The 23,477-nt window shown below is 48.0% G+C and overlaps 1 protein-coding gene across 5 annotated transcripts in view; it reads right to left on the bottom strand.

Moving 5' to 3' along the window:
- The window catches only part of ACACA (acetyl-CoA carboxylase alpha), a 99,917-nt gene that overhangs the window by 24,093 nt on the left and 52,347 nt on the right, over positions 1–23,477 (bottom strand). For all 5 annotated transcript variants that reach the window (XM_042830289.1, XM_042830292.1, XM_042830290.1 and 2 more), the window contains 6 exons: positions 21,694–21,849; positions 20,973–21,119; positions 12,265–12,534; positions 11,815–11,912; positions 10,567–10,687; positions 9,996–10,106 (listed from right to left, as the gene is read on the bottom strand). In XM_042830289.1, the coding sequence (XP_042686223.1) occupies positions 9,996–10,106; positions 10,567–10,687; positions 11,815–11,912; positions 12,265–12,534; positions 20,973–21,119; positions 21,694–21,849 (903 nt within the window). The remainder of the gene's footprint in view (positions 1–9,995; positions 10,107–10,566; positions 10,688–11,814; positions 11,913–12,264; positions 12,535–20,972; positions 21,120–21,693; positions 21,850–23,477) is intronic.

The raw sequence follows: 23,477 nt of genomic DNA, 5'->3' as shown, positions 1-23,477 counted from the left end.
CTAATGCAAACGTATGCACATGCAAAATGGGCCTCTGCTGCTGCTTATCTGGAGACCGCGCCAACAGCGCAGGTTTACTGCTGCTGACAGGCAGTGAAAGCAGCCTAATATACCTCCTGCTCGTGGCCCTAAATCCCTTTTTGGAGATGAAGACAGATACGCAGCTCCTTCTCCCGAGTGCTGCAGACATCTCCGTGAAGTGGCAGAGCACTGCGAGGGGCCGCATGAACAGAACCCCCCCGCAGCATTCACCCATCAACGCTTGTCGGCGGCGCAGCCCCGGGCTGCACTGAAGGCTGTGCAGAGGGGTGATGTGCTGCCCCGTGTGTGCTGCTGCAGCTGAGCTGGGAGCAGAGGTCAGGAGGCAGCGAGGGGCCAGCAGTGAGCGCAGTGATATGGGGCTGGAGAAAAATGAACACAAAGGCTCATCCATTCGGCTCCGCTAACCGCCTCATCTCTGACCTCGCAGGACTACATTTTTAAAGGCTGACAAGTAATTCAATCTCCAATTAACAATTTTAAATGGTGCAATGCATATTGCTGTATAAATGTTTCTGCAAGAAAATATCCAAGGGTGAAAGAGAATACGTCTGCTGGAGGAGCCCAGAACTGATGCTTCTGCAATTAACCGATTCAGATATTCCTCAATAAGACACACGGTCAGCGGAGGCATGAGTGGGTTTAGAAATGCTCCAATCAGTTAAATGGAGAATGCCAAACCAAGGAAAGACTGCATGGGATTAAATCCTGCATGGAACACAAGGGCTGAGTGTGCAGAGTGGGTCCCTCCTGGCAGAGGGGTCACTTCTCCAGAGACAAAGATACAGCGACCACAGAGCAGAGATCAGGAAAGGCACAGCGTGAGGGGTGGGAAGGGACAGGATCCAACTCCCACAGCTCTGATATGCATTGCACCTGAATTATCAGTAATGCTTAACCTCTGATCTTTCACCTTATATGATGGGAAGCCAGACAAAGAAGAACATCCATGAACAGCAAGGCACTGGACAGTAAACTTCTGGCTCCAAACTAAAATTCCATCCACTCACTCTTCTGCCCACCCTCCTCTGACACGCTATCAGTAACGAGGAATGGTCCCACATCGGTTCATTCCGAGGTTTCCCCGTACTGCACTGCAGCATTCTGGTGCCTGGCACTTGGGATAACATCTCCAGTTTCCCATTCATTGCAGCTGCTGACTCCTCTGTGCCTCCATCTCCACAAAAAGATGAGGACATCAGTCAAGTGCTCCAAAGGAGATGGGAGATCTAGAACTGCACGTGTTAAAGCTCAGCCCGTGGCTGTAAGAACACACACCACCTTCCAGACAATGCAACCCCATGTTTAGAAAATACCCCAGCAGAATTGCCACCATCTGTTCAGTTCCACAGAAGCCTTCCTAGGAGGACATCACATCTCTTTCCACTATACAGGATCTTTTGGGCAGTACAAAGGAGAGCAGGCTTCTAGCAGCCCTTTCAACCTTCAGAAGGCCCTTCCCACCAGCCCACAGCCATGCCATGTGCACGCTGATCTTTTCTAGCACTCCAACCTGTGCTGACCAGCAGCTCTCCCTGCACTTCTTTGCTGAAGCTGAGCTGCTGGAGCTGAGACATTCACTGCAGAGCTGCTCCGGCTGGAAACTTGATTGGCTCAAATGTTTCATCAAAGATGAAAGATGTGAAAAAATGACAGCAGAGGGCTTGAATGGGAATCATCATGTAACATAAGTGCTGTTATTATTCAGAGCATATCATGTGTTTATATCAAATATAAGTGCCAGATTTTTATCCAAATAATTTCAATAATTGCAATTCCCATCCCACAATTTATATTATCTGCCAGAAACCTGAAGCAGAAAGGCACATGCACATACTATAAATAGCCTATTTTTCATAAACAGGCAGAAATGATCAGAACGAATGTCTCATCAGAAAACACAATGTAGGAACTTAAAACCTGGCTGCTATTACGTGCAGTCAAGCCTCAACAGATCTTACGGCGTTCATTTCCATCCCTCAGCTCTTCCTCCACACGTATCATGTCATTAGAGGGCAAAAGAGAAGCAACCCCAGGCAGAGCAGTGGGCTGGGGGAGATGCTCAGGAGCGGGTGCTCTTCTTGCATCTCTAATCTACCGGCGTGTGCAGTTCCTGCACTCTTAATTTACGAGCGTTCGGTGGGGGACCCTTCTGACTTGGGAACATATTGGCTCGGTCTAATGCTTGGAGATTATTAAAGTCAGAGCTATACTCCACTATCAAGTCTACAGATCTTTTATTTAGAAGATATGGTGCTCTAAATGCACAAAGAGCTCCCTGTCACCTTCACATTAAAGCCCCTAGTGCCTGGTAAATGGAATTATATAGCTGTCATCTCCTTTCCCCAAAGTTTTAAGAGTACAATGGGCTCATTTTTTCACACTCCATCCCGGCTTCAGAACTAAGAGACCTACTTTGTATTGATTTAAAGTCTCAGAAATAAATAAACCTGCTTCACCAATGTGATTCACAAGAAATTCATGATACACTATTGCATGATATATTTCAAGCTGTGGCTCCAGCTCTTTTTTTCCTTTGGTGAGTGATGGGGGAGGTGGGAGGCAGGGGGAGGGGGGGGAAGCTGACAGCCTGATGGTTATTGGAGATGGCTCCTGACTGCAAATCCAGAGCAGGGCCTGCCGGTGGAGGCCTCTCCTTGCTTTAATTTGGGGAGTTCAGAGGGGGAAGGGGAAGAAGCAATTGCATGGGAGGCAGCAGGGGAAGAGGCATCCAGATGGACACTGCTGCTGCAGCTGGCCTTGCCGTGGTGCCTTCTGCCTGATGATCCCAAAGCACCTGGCTAACGCAGATGGCAACACGGAACGTTTCTGGGAGGAAATCACCTCCTTCCTGTAAGAATTTATGGGGGCTTTGGAACATCTCCTCTTCTGCACTGCACAATTTGCAATCCCAAGATGTGGCCAATCAGACAGGATCATGACTGCTTCTGACATCTTCGGTGTAGGACATTAGAAATAAAAGTTAATCCAAAATGAAAACTCAGTTGGAACAGAAGAGCTTTTTGTTTGACAAAATGAAAAAATTCTGAACAAGGAATTCATCAAAATCAGTACCTTTTCCTGAAGAGTTCCCATTCCATTGAATTGGCATTTTCAAATGAAAAATGCCTTGTCAAAAAATTCCTGCCCAGCTCTCCTTTTGCAGTGTAGGGAGACGGCATGTTCTGCTCAAGGTCACTCCAGCAGTCAGTGGTAAATCACAAGGACTCAATACACTTTGCAAACTAAAATTACAGCCCCCTGTTCTACATGGTGCAAACACCCATAAATCCCTTCTGTCCCAGCTAGGGGTTCCCTACTCTCGACAACAGCCCTATAAACAGCATTAAAAATGGTCTCCATGATACTTAGTGATCTTGCTTTTGGTCATTCCTTTGGCCACCTTCTAAGCCCCAACAGAACCCTCTTGTTCAGAAACCAACCCAGGGGCAGCTCCAGCACAGGACAATGAAACTTTGTTCACTCTGTATCATGGTTTTGGGTTTAACCGTGAGACTTTTCCAGAGCAGCTCTTAAAAGTTCTCACTCAACCATCCAGAATGGCAGAAAATGCATCTCCAATTCACAGCTGAGAAAAGCCATAGGCCATCATCCTGACACGCTCCCAGGGACGCCCCCAGAGATGGGAGGGCAGGACCAGCTATTCTGGGACACATCTGAAAAATGTCTCCTTCCATTCAGCTCCAGTGGGATGTCAGGTGGCAGAGCACTGCACCGAAACGCACCTTAAAGGGTCACCAGGAACTGGGATGTAATTCCTGCTATGTGAAATGTATGCGGGGTTTAAAACACAAAGAGTTTCCCTAGAAGGTGCAGGGAGAGATTTAGACAGGCAGAATAGGGGCCAATGTGCACAACTGCTGCTCAGTGGGAATAAATACCGCGCGCCCACACCGTACCAGCACCATCCACACAGATAAACTGATCGAGATCCATATTAAAAATGATAAAAGGAGGGAGGAAAAAAAAAGTCAACAGAAATCTATTAGACTTTCTTCCCTAAGCAAACATAAAGGGACTGATAATGTGATGTCTGGAACGTAAATTGTCTCTAATGGGAACAATACACAAATATCACCACTTAAAGAAAGGCAATTAAAAATAAAATGTAGAAATGAAGGCCGGCGTTTGTTTATTTGCTCTTGTCTGAGCTCAGGCACCCATCCTGCTCACAACTTCTCTAGGCAGAGTGAAGCCCTTTATGCCACCAGCCCAGGTGGTGCCCAGTGCCACGGATGGGACCCTGAGCCCCTGATCTGCCGGGGTGCAGCCAGTCTGCAGCAGGGGTTGGGGCAGGACGTAAGGCTCCTTCCAACTCAACCATTGCATGACTCCGTAACTACTCTGACCTCCGTTCCCAAACCAGACTGGCTTCGTAGGGGTGTGAGCACTGGTAACCTACAGCAGGGGAACCTCCACCACCCAAGGTCCTTCATCTGCTCTGGGTGAGCACAAAGAAGCAGCCTCCACCCAGGAAACCGCAGGGCTCCACCATGACCCAGTAGTGGGGGAGCCCCTCCTGCCACTGAGCCAGGAGCAGGACAACCTTGGGGATGTCCCCACGGAGCTGCTGCTGTGAGCTCCTGGCTGACACCTCTCAGAGCCCCTTTGGGTCAGTATCCTCCAACAGCCCGCACCCTAATGTGTCTCCCTAATAGTCTTGCTGTGCCTCTACAGAAAGATTCATATCATGCATTAATAATTATAATGCTTCTTTGAATGACAGGGATGGCACTTGCTGTTCTAACTCATATGATTTCTCTCACATGATTGCTTTGATCTAATCCCAAGACTGGAGTCATCTGGAGCAGATACTGAGCTATCCCGCCTTGAATCTCAAAAGAAGAGCTTTTCACATTCTGTATTTTACGGTAAACCCCCCGAACAGCATCAATCTCACCAGGCCTTTATTTATTTTTCCAGATTGTGAAATTGAAGGGTAAATATTACTGCCTGCGATGCTGAAGACGGATCACTCGCACGAGACAGACTGGCAGGCTGTGAGCCTCCCATTCCTCACCCGCAGCTCCTCCAAGGAGCCCCGTGCCCTGCGCTGCTGCTCCCCATGTCCCCACCTGCTGCACACTCCAAACCAGCCCCAGCAGCCCCAGGAGGTTCTGCAGTTTCCTCAGCAGCAACCTGCCAACATCTGTATATTGCCTCCTGAGCTCCTCCTGGAACAGGCCACAATACCATCAGATATCATTTAAATGAATATGATTTTGAGGACGAAAGAAAGAAGCCCTGAGGATGAAGATACCACCAAAACACCACTGCTGGCAGGTGCCTTCCCACACACCCTGCAAGCACAAATGGATTAAGGCTCCTGGCAGCTCCCACTTCTCTCTCCAGTATGACCATCATTTACTTCCAGTCCATCTGCTCCATGCATTCACCCAACATTTTAGGAGTGCCCAAGCAGTAACAGAGGCCACAGCGATTCCTTACCTCCAGATATCCACAGCACAGGGATCCATTCCCTTGGCATCTCCCAGCCCCCTGCTATGCAGACTCTTCGCAGCCCTGTGGATGCTCTCTGACTATTCTTCCCGTGATCCAGAGCACCCTTCTTAGGGGGAAATTTGCTACAATAAATGGAAGAACTTCTTTCTTTTTTCAGAAAAGAAACCCTTTAGCCGCTCTCACTGATCCACACGGTTGGGAACAATGCCAAGGAAAGAATTTCAGAACGGTATGAAAGATTCTGGAGACAGCAGGCAGAGCCCAACTGTCACACCTCATCCCATGACAGTCACAGAGCCAAGGGGACACTGACATTTTGGGCAGGCGGCACTTCGTGGGACGGGCAGCGATGTGATGGAAAGCCACTCTTTGTTTGCATTAATGAAACAGCCTTAAAGACAGGATTTCTTTTCAACACAAAAGACAAGGAGAAGCAAACTAATTAAAAATAGGTCAGCAACAGACTTGGAAACATCCCTGGGAGGACTGAGATGAAATTTAGTCCTGGAAGCTCGAACCATGTAAGCAATGCATAAATTGGGAGTTCTTCAGCTTACTTCTATTAAGAAGAAAAGCACTGGAAATTAACCTGTGAGTGCACAGCAGCAGCACGTCACCTGCCCTCGGAACCACAGCACGATCAGCTGGTGACGAGGAAAGGGAGCTGAGGGAGGTGCAGGAAGGCACAGGGGTGGGAAAAGGGGGAGGCAGCCAAAGTTAAAAAAAAAAATAAAATAAAAAAATCTCTGCCTCAGCAAAAGTTTTCATTAAAATTTTAGACAAATGATCTCTGTGTCCTTCTCCCATGCTGCCTGGGGCTCCATGCTATTTCTATGCAAATAACAACCTCGTGGTTTATATCTTATTATTTCCACCGGAGCTGCGGCGACATGACCCGAGACGTGTGTGAGGTAGACAGCGAGAGAGAGGGAGAGAAAGAGAGGGAGAGGGAGGGAGGGAGATGGAGTGGCTGCTCGCTGAAGTGTGAAAAAATATTGTCAGGAGTGAGCGGCAAGAACAAAAAAAAAATTGCAGGGATAACGTGTTTATTTCAGCCCCTCTCCCCATGTGAACCAGCACCTTTTAAAATTCATTGGGCATCAGGCGATCATGCACAATCCATCTGCTTTCACTTTATCATTTGCATTTCATGCCTCCTGGCTTTTGATGTGCTGATACTTTGATGCAGTCAGGAGACGCGCATTATCATTATTTCAATTTCCAGGGGGGTCAGCGGGCTCAGCACAGGCGCGCACACGCTCACGGGAGAGGAATGAAATGTCATTTCCACCTCTCCACCCCCTGCTGAAACGCGCTGGCGAAGACAAAAGGGGTGCAGATGAAATGCAGCCCGGAGCCCAGCGCACCTCTCCTCGGCCGTCCCCTGCCCGCAGGTCTGGACCGCAAACAAAGACGGCTTCATCACCAGCACAGGGAAACCCGGCACGGCCCCCGCGCTTCCTGGCACCCACATGGGCAGCAGGGCTGAGAGAATGCAGACCCTGCCTGCTGCCACGGCCGGGACGTGCCTCCCCACGTGCAGCGCAGCGCCACGGATGCAACCAGCCAGCGTGCCATCAGCCAGATCCAGCAGCACCAGCCTCTGTTAAAGCAATGCTGACCTTGAGCTCATCGCCTACGTTCCAGGCCACGGCCTGATGCTGGCAGCCGGACCTCCCCCTCCATGCCCAAACTCTCCAACTGGGTTCACATAACGATAATGAACGAATCTGCTGGCAAGTAACACTTCTCACAGTTCTCCTCTGCTCCCCTTCTATGTTACAAACAACCCAGCATTCCGCAGGAAAATTAAAAAATCAAAACTTTCACTGCTTTTGGCAAGCCCAACTCCCTCCATTGCTGGGGGACCATTTTTACATCGCGTTTTCAAGATACGTATGCAGACACAGTTCTGCGTATAATGTTTGCACAACATCTTCTTTGAAGGCAGGAATTAAAGTCAGCAATAAAACAAAACAGTCCCACATTTCTGACACCAAATTGGGAAAAGCCCAAGGATTATTTGAATGCAGCTGTATTAGAAACATTCATTTCTAACTGCCATGCAAGACAGCAGTCTCCATTTATTTATCTCTGTTGCAGGCACAATCCTTCCCCCAAGTCCCTGCCCACTGAACTGGGGATCACCTGAAGGCCACAATGCAAAGTGCTGGCTTTCCTGCACAGGGCTCTTCTCAGCATCTCATCCAAGGGAACAACAAGAATTGAGGCTCAGTAGCTCCACAGAGGCAAAACTGCAATAGGTTCCCACCATCAGGCTCTCCTGGAACCTGATCCATGCACTGGTAAGAAAGAACACATCAAACTTCATGCCATCAAAAAGAGCCCCTGCATTCCTTCAAGGGAAGACTCCACTTAATTGCCCCCTGGCTGATGGAGACCCAACTTCTAGCCAAAAGGGAATGCAAATAAAACAAATAGTCCATCCAAATTCAAGGGAGAAGTGCTATTAAAGGTTTACATACAAGAACAAGGAGACAGAGTGTAAAACTTCAGCAGATACTGCCTCCATGGCAAGACAACACAAACACTACAAACAAATCAGCTCTCACCATGTGCTGCGCACCCTGCTGAACATCTCAGCTGGAATGAGCTTCAGACATTTTAGGAGAGCACTGGAGGTCACTTCACTGCCTCAGATGGGACACAGACAGAGCTGGATCCATTCAAGAAACTCTCACCAGAACAGCAGGGATTGAAAAATGAAGATCATATAAACTAGCAAGATGCATCACAGACACATCCAGATGAGTGGGGACTCCCAGCCTCCTGCTCAAGGACAGCTAAACTTTCTCGTGGGTCTGCGCTTCAGCCTTCATACTGGGAAAGCTGGAGAGGATGCAATAGGCTCCTCCTTTGCCAACCTTTAGGCAGCTGAAGGTTCAGTGCCTACATAACAGTACATGCCTTTCCAACAAAGCATGGAGGGAGAGAAAAGAACACAATCAGACCACTAAAGGCCTTGGGATTGGATGGGCTAAGTCACACCCTGAAAGCATCTCCTTCTGCCTATGCCTTCTGACAGATGTCAGGTGCTTAATTTAGAGTAAATCCTTAATTTTTAAGTGCCTAAACCTTAGTGAGATTAATCTGGTCACATAAAAACAAACATTCACTCCATGTGCAGAGCATGCAGTTAAACCCAGAAAGAAGAGAGAAGAAGAGAAGACTTCACAGGCTTGCTGCGCCATCTGGGAAACTCTGCAGGACCCTGATCACCAACAAATGACAGCTGGAATCAGGCAACGTACTTCACTTCAGCAAGCACTAACTGGCTCAATCTCTTTTTGAAGGATGGATCTTCAAATGCCTCTTTTCCTTCCATTGATGCAGGTGTGTGTGATGTGTGTAAGAGATCTAACTGAGGGTACCGCGTCCTGGAGTTGATAGGATCAATGCTTCATTCTCTGCAGAGCCCCCTTTATTCAGGGGAATAATTCAACGAGAGACTATTTTCCTTTTATCTCCCATTGTCGGGCAGGCACTCCTTGAAACGCAGCTTGCGATGAAGCACAACCACCCCAGGTGCTGGAGAGTGCCTGCGAACAAAGCTGCACAATGGGGAAGGGCACCGGCGCCCGCACAATCCTAACTGCCATGTAAACAAAGCCCTCAGAGAGAGGGACAAGAGCTGGGCTGGCTGCGAGCCGCGTCTGATGCGCACAAGGAGCTGGAGGCTGGGATATTAATAGGCAGGGGGCAGCAAGGGAGAAACATCGCCTCTGGTGAGAAAATGGCTCTGGTGAGCCATTTTAGTGGTGAAAGCACTAAGTTTTCTTACAGCCTCAGTTGTTCCTCCCTGCACCGACAGCTGAGGCTTCCAGCAGGTTTCACCCCTTGAAAATCACCATCCGCTCTCTTTCCCAAGGCTTCAGTGCTCTCCCAGTGCTAACACCAAGGTCAGGGTGATTCTGGCCCACGTATTTGGAAACATGGTCATCCAGGTACTGGAAACAACTCTGCTTCTCCTATAACAGTATACAGGGGGTGAGAGAAGGTGCTGCCCAGCAGGCTTCTGTCTTTCAGCCACTGCACACAACCTGTGTTAAAAGCTGCTCCTCCTTCCTCCCCTTCACCTGGTTCAGGCTCAAGCCCTTCAACCTGCAGTGCTGCCCAGGTCCCCTGCCCATCTCCAACCAGAATGCCTGCAGCAGTGCCTCTGGCCATCAACGTAATGTTCTTGTCAAGAAGAACAAGTGCAAGAAAGGACTTTTTTCACCAGAAAAGAATAAAAAGAGACTGAAAGTCATTCTGGATGAACCCTGTACCACTTCTTCTCCTTGTCGGGGCTCAGTCCCTGCGGCCCTCCCTTCACAGCTCTTCCAGAAGCTAACAGCAAACGGGTCCAAGTATGGAGCAGGGACAGTGATGGCAGCTCGAGTGTCAGGCACAACTCACAGAAGCAGCCATTCAGCCTGCATAGCTCTGAAGGCTGATGTGTGAACACTTACCTTGTTGAGGGCTCCACAGCCAGTCAGGATGATGTGAGAGTTCTCAACCTGGATGGTCCTCTGCCCTAACCGAACGAGGTAAGCTCCAATTCCAATTGCCCGACACGTAACCTTAAAAAAAAGAAAAAGGATAGAAGAAATCACATTGATTTCTGTCCTACCACACAGCCAAACCCTATTGATTCAAACATCTAGATAAAACAGTAAAACTAGCCATGTTTGCATTACAAAGTTATAAAACCTACTCCTTACTGCAAAACTCCAGAACCTATTGTTTCATAAAACACAGCATCTCAACATGTATGCACTTTATTTAAAAAAGGGAGAGAAGTAGTAGTTTACTGACTGAGCAAACACAAAGCCCAATGGCACCTTTCTGAAAAGTGTCTTCCATTTACAATGAATGGATCCAGCCTAGTACTGGTGTGCAAACAGTGCTGCTCAATGCCTACAGGAGTCAATTTACATCAACCAAATGCCTGATCCCAGGTGTATCTCCTGGATATCACTACAGGATTTTTAGCTGAAATAGATGATAAAGTTTGAAGAATAGAAAGCAGCGAGGGATTACCAAGTTGATGGTGATAATACTCTCGTAGGCTAAAGATGATTCTCCAGCAATCATGCCAGATCCTCTGAGGTTCTCTATTCCAAGTCCGTCTTCCTTCCCGATAATATCTGTTATCTTATACCTGAAGGAGACACATACAGCCTTTGAGTCACAAGGTCCAGTGATTTGCTGAATCAGTTTGCTATGAAGAAAATGAAAAGTGACTAAATATCATTAAGGCTCTGAAGAGCAATGTGCATAAAACCCATTTCGGACCCACACAGGAGCTCATTCTGCAGCCTTGCTGAGCATCATGAACAGCCCTATGTACATGTGAGGTGAGCAGCACTGCGAACAGGAAATGTCAAGGGAGAGAGATCCCATGAAAAGCATTGTGTCACCCCCACAGGACGTGAGATGCAGTCTGATTGTAGAAAAAAAAAGGCAAGAAAGGAAGAGAATGCAGCCAAAAGAAACAAAACAACAAGAGATTACAATGAAGCTCTCACCTTTACTTTCCTCTTTCATGCCTTCCTTCCCCAGCACGGACCCTTCTTACTCAGCACTCTCAGACTGGCCTCTATCTCCCACACTAGGCCCTCGCTAAGCAAAGCACTTGAGCATGTGCTGAAGTGCCTCACTGAAGAGCCGCTGACTTTCCGTGCGCAGGCGGGCAGCGCGCAGCCCCACACCCAGAGCCATTCCTTTGTTCTCCCAGAGCCTGCCAGGCTGCAGGCCAGGCTTTCTTCTTCCCACGCACATCCTCCTCTCTCTTGCCAGCAGCAGCACTCCTGCTTCAACTAGCTCTGAAAACTTCTTCCCGCCTCATCTGCAGATGAGCTACCTCTGGGATGCAGCTGAGAAAATACAGCCGCCTGGAGCAGAGACGTGCACGGAAAACCTAATGCTGTAAGGCAGTGCAACCCCCAGAACAGGCGGAGGGCTCAGCCTTCATCCAGGAATTCTTCTGTCCTTACTCTAGAGTCTACTCAAAAAGTAATTTGCAAAATTTAGACTGCAAGTCCCTGGGTAGAAATCATCATCCTGGTGTCAGAGCATTTACCACTGCAGGACCCTTGGGAACAACCTGGAGCCCCAGGCAGCACCACAGTGTCAGCGCAGCCCTTCCTCAAACAACTCCTCACGCCCCATGCCCTGATAACACAGAACTCCAGCTCTCCAGCTGAACACAAGGGTGCGACACGCACCACCCTCACACGCACCCAAGGAAGTGCAGAAAGCTTTTAATTCAGTCTCATCTGTGCTTACCTGGACTCTCCATTGTCCTCCACGTGTTCACAGTGAACCGAGTTCAGAGCGCTGACCTTCTTATAGTCTTGTGGTGTCAGGTACAAGTACTTGTATCCCTGAAGGGAAAAACAGCTCATTGATTCATTCCCATTTGTAGGCCCTTCCTGTTTCCCAGCAACCCTACCCAAAAAGAGAGTTTCCAGGGAGCAGAATTTAATTTAAGAGTGAGGCAAACATCCTGTCTCAATATCAGAGCTCCAGCTGAAGTCACTGGAAGCTGGGAACGCTTTCAGTGTTCCACACTAACTCATTCTGGATAATAGTTCTGTGCCTGACAGATCCAATACCAACTTTGGACCCAACAGTCTGGCAAATACATAGCCCATCTCGATTAAGACAGGCTGTGTAAAAACAGGATAATCTCCTGAGCTATGCAGACTTTCATCACTATTTCCCGTGCCTCCTTACTTTGTACGGGTCATCTGGGTCCTCCCATGCAACGTGGAACATGTGCCGGATCTCCTCAGCCAAACCAATCCTGGCTCCGCTGTTGGCAGCCACGTAGATGCGGGGGATGCCGTGAGTTCGAGCAAGCTCTGAAGCCCTCAGGAACAGCACATCCTCCTGAGGCCCAAAAGAACCTATCCTGTACGTAATGTCATTGCCAATGACGATGATATCACGGCCTTCAGGGTACTCCGGGGTCTTGAGCGTCATTTTCCAGGCTACCATCCCGATCTGCAGTAAAGGAACAGAAAGCCACAAAAGGTCAATGAATACTTTGAAGATGTGAAAGCAAAGAATTGTGCACGGGTTCTCGTGTATGCTGCACTTCAGTCTTTTCCTTGGGAACCCCAATAACAGCAGCATGCTTCCCTCTGACCCTGTCCTCATGTTAGCAACTTTTTCATTTCCTCCCTCCCTTATTTACTGTCCTTCCTTTCATCCCTCCGGCTCTTCCCCTTCTCCTCCACAAATACTGCAGCAGTTTCTTCCCAAGCCCGCCAGGATAAGTAATGCTTTTTGCTGCATATTTTTCTTTCTAACATCACTAGACGATCTCTTCTGGCCCATCTTATGGAGATCAGCAACATCTGTACCCCACGTCTCCCATCCCTCAGCCGCGTCCCCGCGCTGGGGAGTTGGCCATCCTGGAATGCCATTAACAGATGGAAATAGCAGCGTCCCTTGAAAGCCACATGCATCACCCAGTCTCTGCTTGCCCAAGGATCATAAGCTCTGAGTACACATTCCTCAAGCCGATTGCGCATCCGCTGCAATCAGGGGTTTGAAACTCTCATTGTGGAGACTCTGAATTCTGAACATGATGAACTGAAACGGGAGGGGGAGAGCGGAGAAGCAGCAGATAGATATGTGCCATTTAATCCAAATCAAAATGGCACAATATATAGTTGAGATCCAATCAGTATCTGCAGTAAGATATGCCATAACAGGCTCATTAAAAAAAATAAAAAGACAGAGGGATTAATCAAAGGGTCACGGGAAGTAAAGCAGGCAGCAACCCAGAAATCCTACAAGCAGCAGATCCGCGCCTTCTGCCTCCCTTCCCAGAGCTGAGGCTGCAGGTTGGCAGAAAGATGGTGTTTCTGTTCACCTTCTCCTTGGTCTCAGTTTCATCCACTGCTGTTCTGAAGGATATGTCACACAGGATTAATTTGTTTGTTTGCTTCCGAATATTTGCAGATTTACAGTTACATCTCAGCACCCAACTGCAGCGTTTGGCAGAGAGAGACAGCGCAGCCATTTCAAACGCAGGAGCATAAATCCCTAAAAGGTCAGCAGGTTGCTTTGCTGCAACAGCAGCACTACAGCAAAGTTGTAACGCCCCAAAACAACGGAACGCGGCTGTTGTTGGGCACACAGACCTCCACCCAGGCTGGTGGTGGAGTCACCATCCCTGGAGGCGGTCAAGAAACATTCAGATGCTGCACTAAGGTTACAGGTTAATTAGACAGGCTGAGCTAATCACCTAAGAGCACCGTCAGAACAACAAAGAGTGATGGCAAGCGGCAGGGGCTCCCAAGCGGGCTCTGTGCAGAGGCAGCACAGTTTGCCTTCTCCAGCCACAGCTCTCCTCCCAGCACACCCAGCAACGAAGGGGAGAGGGAGGAAAAAAATAAAAGCAGGAACCGTCTTATTTAACTGTTCTTATGTTGGCAAAATGATTTGTGCCACGGTATTTCCATAGGAAGTGGGACCATTATTCTCCTGTAGGAACACATTTGGTTTGAAAAGTATCACCGGACAGAACGTGAAAATCAAACCGGATGAATTATTCACAACCCCCGATCAGAAGTGATCATTATTTCTGATGTTCCAAACTGTGATTAGGATTCAGTGCTCAGATGCCATTTGCTCCCTGAGTAGCACCAGCGACACAGAATTGCACAGCACACATACATTACGCACCAGTTATATATATATAATTTTATACACATCTTCTCCCAATAGATCTTTGCCTTAATGTAACCATTAACAGACAGTAAAAACATGATATTAACTAACATTCGTTTTCATGGCTCTCATAAACGCCGTTCGTTTGACACACAGTGTCAACACTAATCATGGCCTAAAATTAACACCAAAATTGACTTCAACATTAATTGCGCTATCGATGTGAGCAGTAATACACACACTGATGCAGTGACAAATTGACTGCTGGCGGCAGCCGGGGCTGCTGACAACATGCATGGAGGGAACGGCAGCATGCCGACCTCAGCCGCCCCGAGAGCGCGAGCGTGGGGCTGGGGAGCCAGCAGTGCCATCGTGGGCAGGGGGACATTCCAGGCCTGTCATCCCTGGAGCAATGCAGCTGGAGGAGAACCTGGATTGAGCTGCAACTGCTCAGTGTTTGTCAGCAGCTTGAGCCACGCAGAGGTGTTGTTTCCTCTTATCCCACCACGAGGATGGTGCTGGAGCCCAAGCGCTTCACTTAACTGAACTTAAAGAACCCCGACAAAAAAACACTGCCTTGTTCCCATTCTGCTGCATCTGTACTGTACGGGGGTTTTATATGTTGGAAACATATATAACACGTGAGTATGTCTGTATGTCATTATTTATTATGTACTGAAGTTGTCATAAGGAAGGAAATGTGGCAGCTGTAGAGCCCTGCATGTGAGGAGCAGGTGCCAGCCCACCCCTCCTGCCATGCACACTCACCCCAACGCTGGGAGAACACAGGTACAGGCACTTGTTTCATTCCATACAGCCTGTCTATCCCAAAGCTAAACCCAAACACTGAATCACTGCACAGCCATGGGCAAGGTGTGCTTTATTAAGGGAACAAACACACCCCCAGAAACTTTACTTGATGCAGCTGTACCGTTTTTGTGTTCCACCATTGGATCCCAACACCCAGAAGAAAGCCTCTCCGCACTCAGCCATGACCAAAAGCCAGAAGGCTATTTTCAGCACAAACCAGCTCCCAAAAGAAAGGCACAACAGACTGCTGAGGCCTTCAGTCTTACCACCTTGACAAAAGGGGAACAGCAGGATCCAGGATCCCTTCTTCCTGGCTCTGAAAAAGGCATCGTCAGCAGCAGGAGGCGCAGCCGAGCTCACAGCAGGCGCAGTGCTGCACAACGCAGGGCCCTGAGGATGAGGCACAGGGAGGAATGGCTCCAGGAGATGTGGCAAAGCACTGCTCAATGCATGAGCTGCAAGGGATTGGGATTGGAAAGAACCCGACATGAATTCCTGCTGCCTTGGTTCCTTCCACAAGACCAAGGGCACTAGGCTGGCTGATGACCAGCAAAAGTGGGTGGATGCACAGAGCTCCAAAAGGAAAGCTCCAACAACTGCTGGAGACTGCAAAACTAGCTTGGACTGCATCCACACCTGTGTTGCAAGGTTTGTAGCAATCTCCGGGATAGCTGAAGGCATCATGTTGAACTAAACCACATTCTCCATAAATTCAAGCTCCTGTCTGAGCCCACAGATTAATTGGGAACATCACTGCCAGCTTTTGCATCAAAACACAGCGCTTTGGATGAAGGTTTCCACACAAAATGCTAATATCTTCTTCCAGGCAGGTGTAAAGCTTGAAAACTTCAGCCGAAACAATTCACATCTCGTAAAGCAACAGACCGATGGATCACACAGACCATGGGGCAACCTTCATTAGGAACTTCCTGCACTGTAGGCAAACGTGTGTCCAACTGTTCAAATATATATGCCAAGATACAAGCTAATCTTTGCACCATCACTTCTGAGCTCTACTTACAAAGGAATTTGAATAAAACCCTGCAAGAAATTTGGGCCATTCTCTTATAACGTCCAAAAATTTGTGTTATGTTCCACTCACCACCACTTCTATCTTTTGCTTAGAAAAAAACAACCTCCTGTTTGCAGCAAAAGTGTGCTGTGCACCAACCTAGCCCCTGCACCGCATTGTGACACCCAAGCATCTCGCTGATGGGGGCTAAAATCATTCTGCCAATGGAGGATCACCTCCTGAAATTGTACCGTGTTGCAGATGAGGAGCCACCACTTGCTGTGCAGCACAAATAGTTGCCCAGCTTCCCTGTTATTTAAACCTATTCCCAGTGCCACGGGGGCCTTCAGGTCAGGATTGCTCCCACAACTCATCAAGAAGAAGGACTGGGAAATAAAAGGGAATCAACTATTTTTCTCCGGTAGGTTTGGGGTGGGGTGTGAAGATGGATGGGTGTTTCCGTTCACCTTCACGTTAATTCCCCACCTTTGCCATCCACATTCTCGGCTCTCTCAGAAGCGCTTATCTGCCTGCTGCACGGAGCCCAGCGGATGTTTTAATGCCCTGTGCCTGTCATAAAACGCAGGGACATGGGGTGACAAAGCAGAACGTGCAGTTCAACTGCAAAGCTGTGCTCGTATAAAATTCATTAGCTACACCTCTGAGCCCCAGGCGATCCACGGAGCTGGAGAAGCAGCGGCGCTGCAGCCCTCTGCCCAGCGCTGGCTGCAACGTCACCTGGCCAGGGAAAGGTGCCTGCCAACACACCTCCAGCTAGGATTACTTCTGAGCCTCACGCTGCTGAGAAGGAAAAACTGTGACATCTAGCGCCAAGAGGGAAAATGACACGTTTACAGAGAGACTGAGCTGCAGGGCGACACGAGGTGCTCTCTGCCCTTGGAGCTCAGCTGGCTCTTACCAGCGGGTGGTGAGGCCCTGCTTCTGGGACTGCCCAAACCCATCCCTCCCAACATCAGCACGTCTCAGCCACACGCTTCAGTCCCACACTGAACCCGTCCCACTCCTGAACCACGTGAGATTGTGTCACTGTGAAGAAAGGCTCCCATTTATTTATTTTCTTTTAAATTAAACTTGCAGGAATGTTAGAAGTCTTGTGCTGTAATCGAGATCTAAGCATGGTATGAACTTGAAATTTTCCTGTGAAAAACACTTCAGTGTAAATGTACTTTCGTAACCTAACGCAAGTGGATTTGTTTCCTTTCACCTATATTAACTCTGACCATTTCAAAGGCTCATGTCTAATAAACTGAGAATGGAGATGAGCTGAGCATCCACCTTCTGCTGCTTAGTTCTTGATGTGGTCACAGTGGTGCATTAAGTGCCCCATTTGTCCCACAGTCCTCATCCAGCAACACACTCAGGAGCATCAGAAGGGAGCTACTGACCGGTGTTTGGTTCTGCTGATAAAATACTGTCTCCTTCAGCTCTCTTACATATACCAACCAGCTCTGAAAATTATTTGCAAATTGTTCTTAACTTTTTAGGATTGCATATTCCATCTTATCAAGTGTGCCAGCCTGATAATATTCATAACTGAAATGTTACGGTAGCAGACAGAGCTAACTGGAGCAGTCTCACATGTAAGCAGAGGTGTCAAAGCAGCCAGCATTGTAACAGAGGACACATAAGGAGGAGTAACTGGGGACCAGAAGACTGTTCATGAGCTTACTGAGAAGGATCTGGAACAGACATCGTCTCACAGACAGCTTGAGGCAACATCCAGGATTCTGTCTGCAGCCCAAAGAAACAGCAGATGTGTTTCAGCAAGAGCTCTGGCTGTACTGAGAGGGCATGGGAATGGAAAAAGGCCCAGCATTAGCGATGCCTTCTGGGCTATGAGAGCACACGGCACGGCCAGCAGCACTGCAAGCTCCCCCGCGTGGCCATGACAGGACAGATCCTCTGCTCAGAAGGAGCAAGCACTGCCTAGGAATAAATAACAAGTTGTATTTTCATGGTCCATTAAGTCCTTGGCTTCTTTGTTGAGACTACCAGCAAAGAGATAATTAGTGCCAAATGAGGTGGTGGGTTACATGAAGTGGTCATAAGCTAAACGGAGAAAAACCTCTCACATTGTGAAAGTTCTTCGAGATTTCCCATTTCACAGATTTCTCTGAAAACAAAAACAGCATCAGCCTGGTTAGCCCAGAGCACAGCCAGCAGAGCCTGTGGGGATGGGAGACTCCCTGCTCTGAGCTCTTGCTCTGCCCAGGATCAGAGCAGGGACTGCAGCCTCTCTTGTTGACATCCAGCTGAATGCAGTGGCTGCAAATCTCCAGATTTTATGCTAGCTTCTCAATTTCACCGGCTGGCTAAAACAATTAAGGCACTTAGCTGAACTGAATGCTTTAAGAGGAGGAGTGTCTTGACCCCTTTTCACATGGAGAAAATGCAATTGTTCGGACTGCTTAGCACAGCCCCAGCAGAACAGACAAGCCCTGCCCCAGCACAGCTGATACCACGCTGGCGAGGCGCTCCTCACGTGGGGGAATAGCTCTGTTTGAATCTCTGGTATAAAACAGGTGTAAGAGAATGACAGAACATCCTGAGTTAGAAGGAACCCACAAGGATCCTCAAGTTCAACTCCCGACTCCACGAAGGATCACCCAAAAACCAAATCCCATTTGTGACAGCGTTGCCCTGATCTTCCCGGCCACCAGCAGGCAGAACAGTGACAGAGGCCTGAATGTGCTGAGCAGCAGCTGTACTGATTACAGCCAGAACTTTCCTCTATAAAAATAAGTCCTGCTCCCCTGGAAATGCCCTGCCCAGCAGGCCCAGCCAGCAGCTCACCGAGGCCCGCAGTGGAGCAGCTCAGAGCTTGGGGCACTGCTAGCCAAACCTGGGGGAGCACACATGCTGTAACAACCAGCACCCAGCAAGCACAAATTAAGACTCTTGGAACGTATTTGCTTAAATTATCCTTGCAACAGTCCCAAGTATTTCCCCCTTTGAATTTGAGCAGCCCTAACAAAGGTAAGGCCCCTGCCTGAACCCCGCCAGCCCCCCGCCTCCATCTCTGCTGGACAGAGAGCCTCGAGTGCACGCTTGTGAAAATTTGTTTCCTCAGCTGAGCGAAATTAAACCCTGAAAGCCTCAAGTCGGCTCATCCTGATAAAGGAAGTGCAGCGGGGAGGAATGAATCCGCTCGGCAGCTCGTCACCCCGTGAATGTCACCTGTCCTTCAGAGTGCCGCCGCAGCCCTTGCTCAGATTGACCGCTCTCCCATCTGAATGAGCGCCATTGTGTGCAGCAGCTATTGGTAACAGAATTCAATACCGACGCCTCAAACCTCATTCCAGCTGCACAGGGTCCCACGGCAACTGCCTGGCAGCTGAGCACCGCCGGCCGTGGGCTGCACGCCGCACCCCTCGCTTGCACTGCTCGGCAGGCAGCCAACCCAGCGCTGCCCTCCAGGCCCCCACCTCAGCCCTGCTGCTGTTGGAAGGCAGGGCAGCACTGCTGTGCACCTCTGTAAGAGGAGATCTTGAGGAGACGGAAAAACACAGGGGAATGCTGCATTTCTGTGTCCTGCTTTCCAACGGCTGAACCCCTCAGCCTGGCTGCCCCAGGAGGGCCGGATCCTGCACAGGAGATAACACCGCACACACAGCAACAGCCACACAGTTTGTTTGCAGACTGAGGGCAACGAAGTCTACCAAGGGTTAAATAAAACTCTTAATTTTTTTTTGGTGGTCTTTGGGTACAAAATCTCTTATAATAAGACTATTTGTATTCATACTGGCAGAGTAAACAGTACATGTTCATGCCCAGGCAGCTCCGTGCTTGTAATTTCAGCAAGAGCAGAGCTACGTCCCTGAGGGACTTTGCTGTTTCCCCAGCCACCATCCACTCAGACACTGAATGAGTGCAGAGAAAGAGAACGATGATGGCGTGAGGCTCCACAGCAGCACAGCCCCGGCCGGGTTTAATTGTCCTGCTTAAGGAGGTTCTGCCATAGGCCAGTGAGGAAGCACTGCTCTTGTAGTCACCACTGACTAATTAGGTTCAATCTAAAAACACTATTTTCGAAACCTTCCCCCAATAAGAGACGTGTAATAAACAGTGATAGCAACCCCTATTTCCTCTCATCACCATCCTTGATGTTCTCAGTGTAACAACAACGTTTGGACAGGTCTTATGTTCCATAACCAGTAAAAGGCACTACGCTGGTTCAGCAATGCCAAAAACATCAACACCATCATTAGAACAGTTCAGACTTAAATTACTGCAGAAGCATTCACTTATGGAATCCCATCTAGCCAAGACCAAACACAAACAAAAACAACCCCAAACCTGCTACTAGTTGGCTATCTTCTCAGGCTGCTTTAATGCTGCAACCCACGGCTTGCTGACACAACACAGCAGCAAAAGCCCACAGCTGTCTGGCCTCCTCCACGGGCAGCTGAAGGAGCAGCAATTAGTCTGGCAGCATTAGCAGCCCGTTAGTCCCACGGAAATCACTCACTAGAGGGGGATGTTGCACACACCTTGCCCACGTGCTACACAAACATGGCAGTATTTCAATGGCAAGCATAAAATTGGTTTTTCAGTTTTAAGCAGATGAAAACATTTCTATTTAGTCTTGTAAAACATATTTGGTTCAAACATAAACCCCAGTTACCTGGAATAGCTGAACGAGCACTTTTTAATTATGAAGGAAAAAATAGCATAGGCACAGGTTTGAAATGGAATCATCATTTACTATGGAGTTTAAAATATCCATTGTATGGAAGGTATTAATTTTTAATGAAACAAAAATCCCATTTCCAAGAGGGAGATTTCATCTATGAAAGACTGAATGAATAGATTTTGTGCCTGGCTTGGTAAATTTTCATTACAATTGTCAAACCTAGTCCAAGACACAACGTACTGCAGGACATGGAAAGGAAAGCAGTGTTAAAGAAGTGCAACTTGCCTCGTTTCCTCCTGGCAGCCTGTTCATGTGCACGAGCTGGCCCTGATCATCCAGCACCAATTCAGTGTACGTCAGTATGTCAGACGGCAGCGGCGGTGTTGGCAGGAATGCGTGTTCATTCATGGAATCCCAGAGTTTAATCAAAGACTAGAGGATGAAGAGACAAATTCTTGTTGAGAAAATGCTTTTGTTCAATCCGCTGTGAATTAACATTCAAGACAGAGCCCTCTAAAATCCCCCCTCCCCACAATTTGACTGGCAGTATTCAGTGGATATCACTTATTTTGGAATTTAAACTATGAAACACAGTTTCACCAAATTAGCATAATTCAAATTATGTGATTCAGGACAGAACCCAGCAAATCAGATACACAATCAATTCTGAAGCTCATTAGCACGTTTTATAATGCATGCACTGGCCAACCTTCAGGAAGGCTGGATAACAGGGTGGTAAAACAAAGACACACAAACAAGAAATGCGAGACGGTTTACATTTCAAGTTCTGCTGTTAGATTTATTAATGGAGCTACAGCAGCAGTGTATCAAGAATCCTCATTTTTTTCAAAGCCAGCCCAATTCAGAGTTGTGCAGGCCCTGGGGAACCACTGTCAGCCATTCCAGGCCACTTGTTTCCCAACAAGCAGGGATGGCAATGCACAGAAGTGCTTTGCAGATAGAGAAGTTCAGAACGATCCACCAGGCCTTAACAAAGAACTCTCACCTGCCGAAACATCTCAGGAATGTCATAGACATAGGACGTCCCTAAAGACTGTGCCTGGAATCTCTTGGACTGAAGAAGGTCCTTGGTCACGTATGGGGTATTTATCAGCATCCCATGAAGTGGTCCCTGTTTATCCCCATAGGCCTGGAACATAATCTGCAGCAGAAGACACAGCCAATTACAGCTTAATCCACCAGTTCCACAGACCTGCCTCATTCATATTTTAACAAAAATCATCTGGATATTCCACATTGGCCAGGCTTGCTTCTGTTCCCTACAAATATGTTAATACTCACATACCCTATAACACCATGCCTCATCATGCATTACTACCCTTTGGAGACAGTGCTGGACCATAACTGTGTGGATCTGAGCATCACTGACTTATTACTGCATTACAGCAGAAAGCAAAGTGAACAGAGCCACGTCCCCACAGAAAAAACCCGGTGACATAGATGACTTCACATTCACCAGTATTTCCCCTGACACCGTATCTATGCCGATGGATTGTGATGGCTGGGAGCAGAGAGGAGAACTCTGTTATTTATGGAGTCGAACAGCACTGTATCCGTATCTCCACTGACTGATCATGGAAGCTAGGTCAAGACTTGCATATGTCATTTGGCTTGAAGTTTTGATATTATAAGTTTAAAAGATTTTCCCAGAGTAGCAACATGAATTATCAGCTGCCATGCTTCATGGCACTATATATTCCACTCAGCCAGGACTTGGAAGGAAATCTATTTCAACTGAGAAATAAACACGAGGAGCACTGCATAACTGGGACAGGGCTGCACAAATGCTGCCTCATAGAAATGCACCTGACAAAAGCAACATGATCGGGCTTTCTTATCAACAGAACGGATATCAGATCTGATACCGTAAACTACAGATGCTTTCTAATTGCGGGGGAGATAATTGAAGAATTCCACAAGAAAGAAAATTCAGCAAAAAAGTCTATTTCAGGCTTTATATTCAAAGGAACAGTTCACACACTGTTTTCAAAAACACTCCTCTTTGAAGCTGCTTTGGTGATGGCTATCTGCTCAGGCCAACACGCATTTGGGCCAGGGTCCCTGTTAGGAACCTGTACTGATCCGCAGTGACCTTCACAGGTTTCTAACAAAACTTGAGGGCAAAGCTTAACTACTGCAGATTACTGAAACATTCTTTCTCTTTTCTCGTCCCCACTCAAAGGCAGAAATGAAGCAAAATGTGGCTGCTATCTGCTCGGAGATCTCTGAGAACTGGACAGCCTGTGCAGCCAGGCTGCAAGAATTCAATGGAGGAGAGGGGGAGAAGAGGTGACTCAGCACTCTGGGCTGCACATTAACACTGCCCAGGCAATTTGTTCTGTTGCTACTTCTGCATGGCAGGAAGATTATTACAGCGGGAGATGTAAACATTCCTGTATTTAAATATTTTTCATGCTTCCTATGGTTCGTGCACTTTAGGATATGTAAGGATTTGAGTTAACTGCAATATTCTCACGCCACGAAAAGCACAAAGACCTGAGAACAGCTGTAACCACTACAAAAAAGCCCATTACGCTTAATAAAAATGACATAAAAGCACCTTCCACAGTTTTATAGCACCCTACCCCAGTCGTTCCCTACACCTTCAGAATCACAGAACATGCTGGGCTGGAAGGGACCCACAAGCATCAAGTCCAGCTCCAGGCTTCAAACACAACACCCAAAATTCACACCGTGCTTCTGAGAGCACGCACAAAACAAGTAGGGGACATGCACTTTTAGGGGACATGCACTTTTAGGGGACATGCA

The sequence above is a fragment of the Centrocercus urophasianus genome, unplaced genomic scaffold (assembly GCF_019232065.1).
Source record: "Centrocercus urophasianus isolate 14NV4802_14NV808 unplaced genomic scaffold, USGS_Curo_1.0 seq_33, whole genome shotgun sequence".
NCBI classification, from domain to species: domain Eukaryota; kingdom Metazoa; phylum Chordata; class Aves; order Galliformes; family Phasianidae; genus Centrocercus; species Centrocercus urophasianus.
The sequence above is the reverse complement of the archived record's forward strand: the minus strand, read 5'-3'. Positions and strand labels throughout refer to the sequence as shown.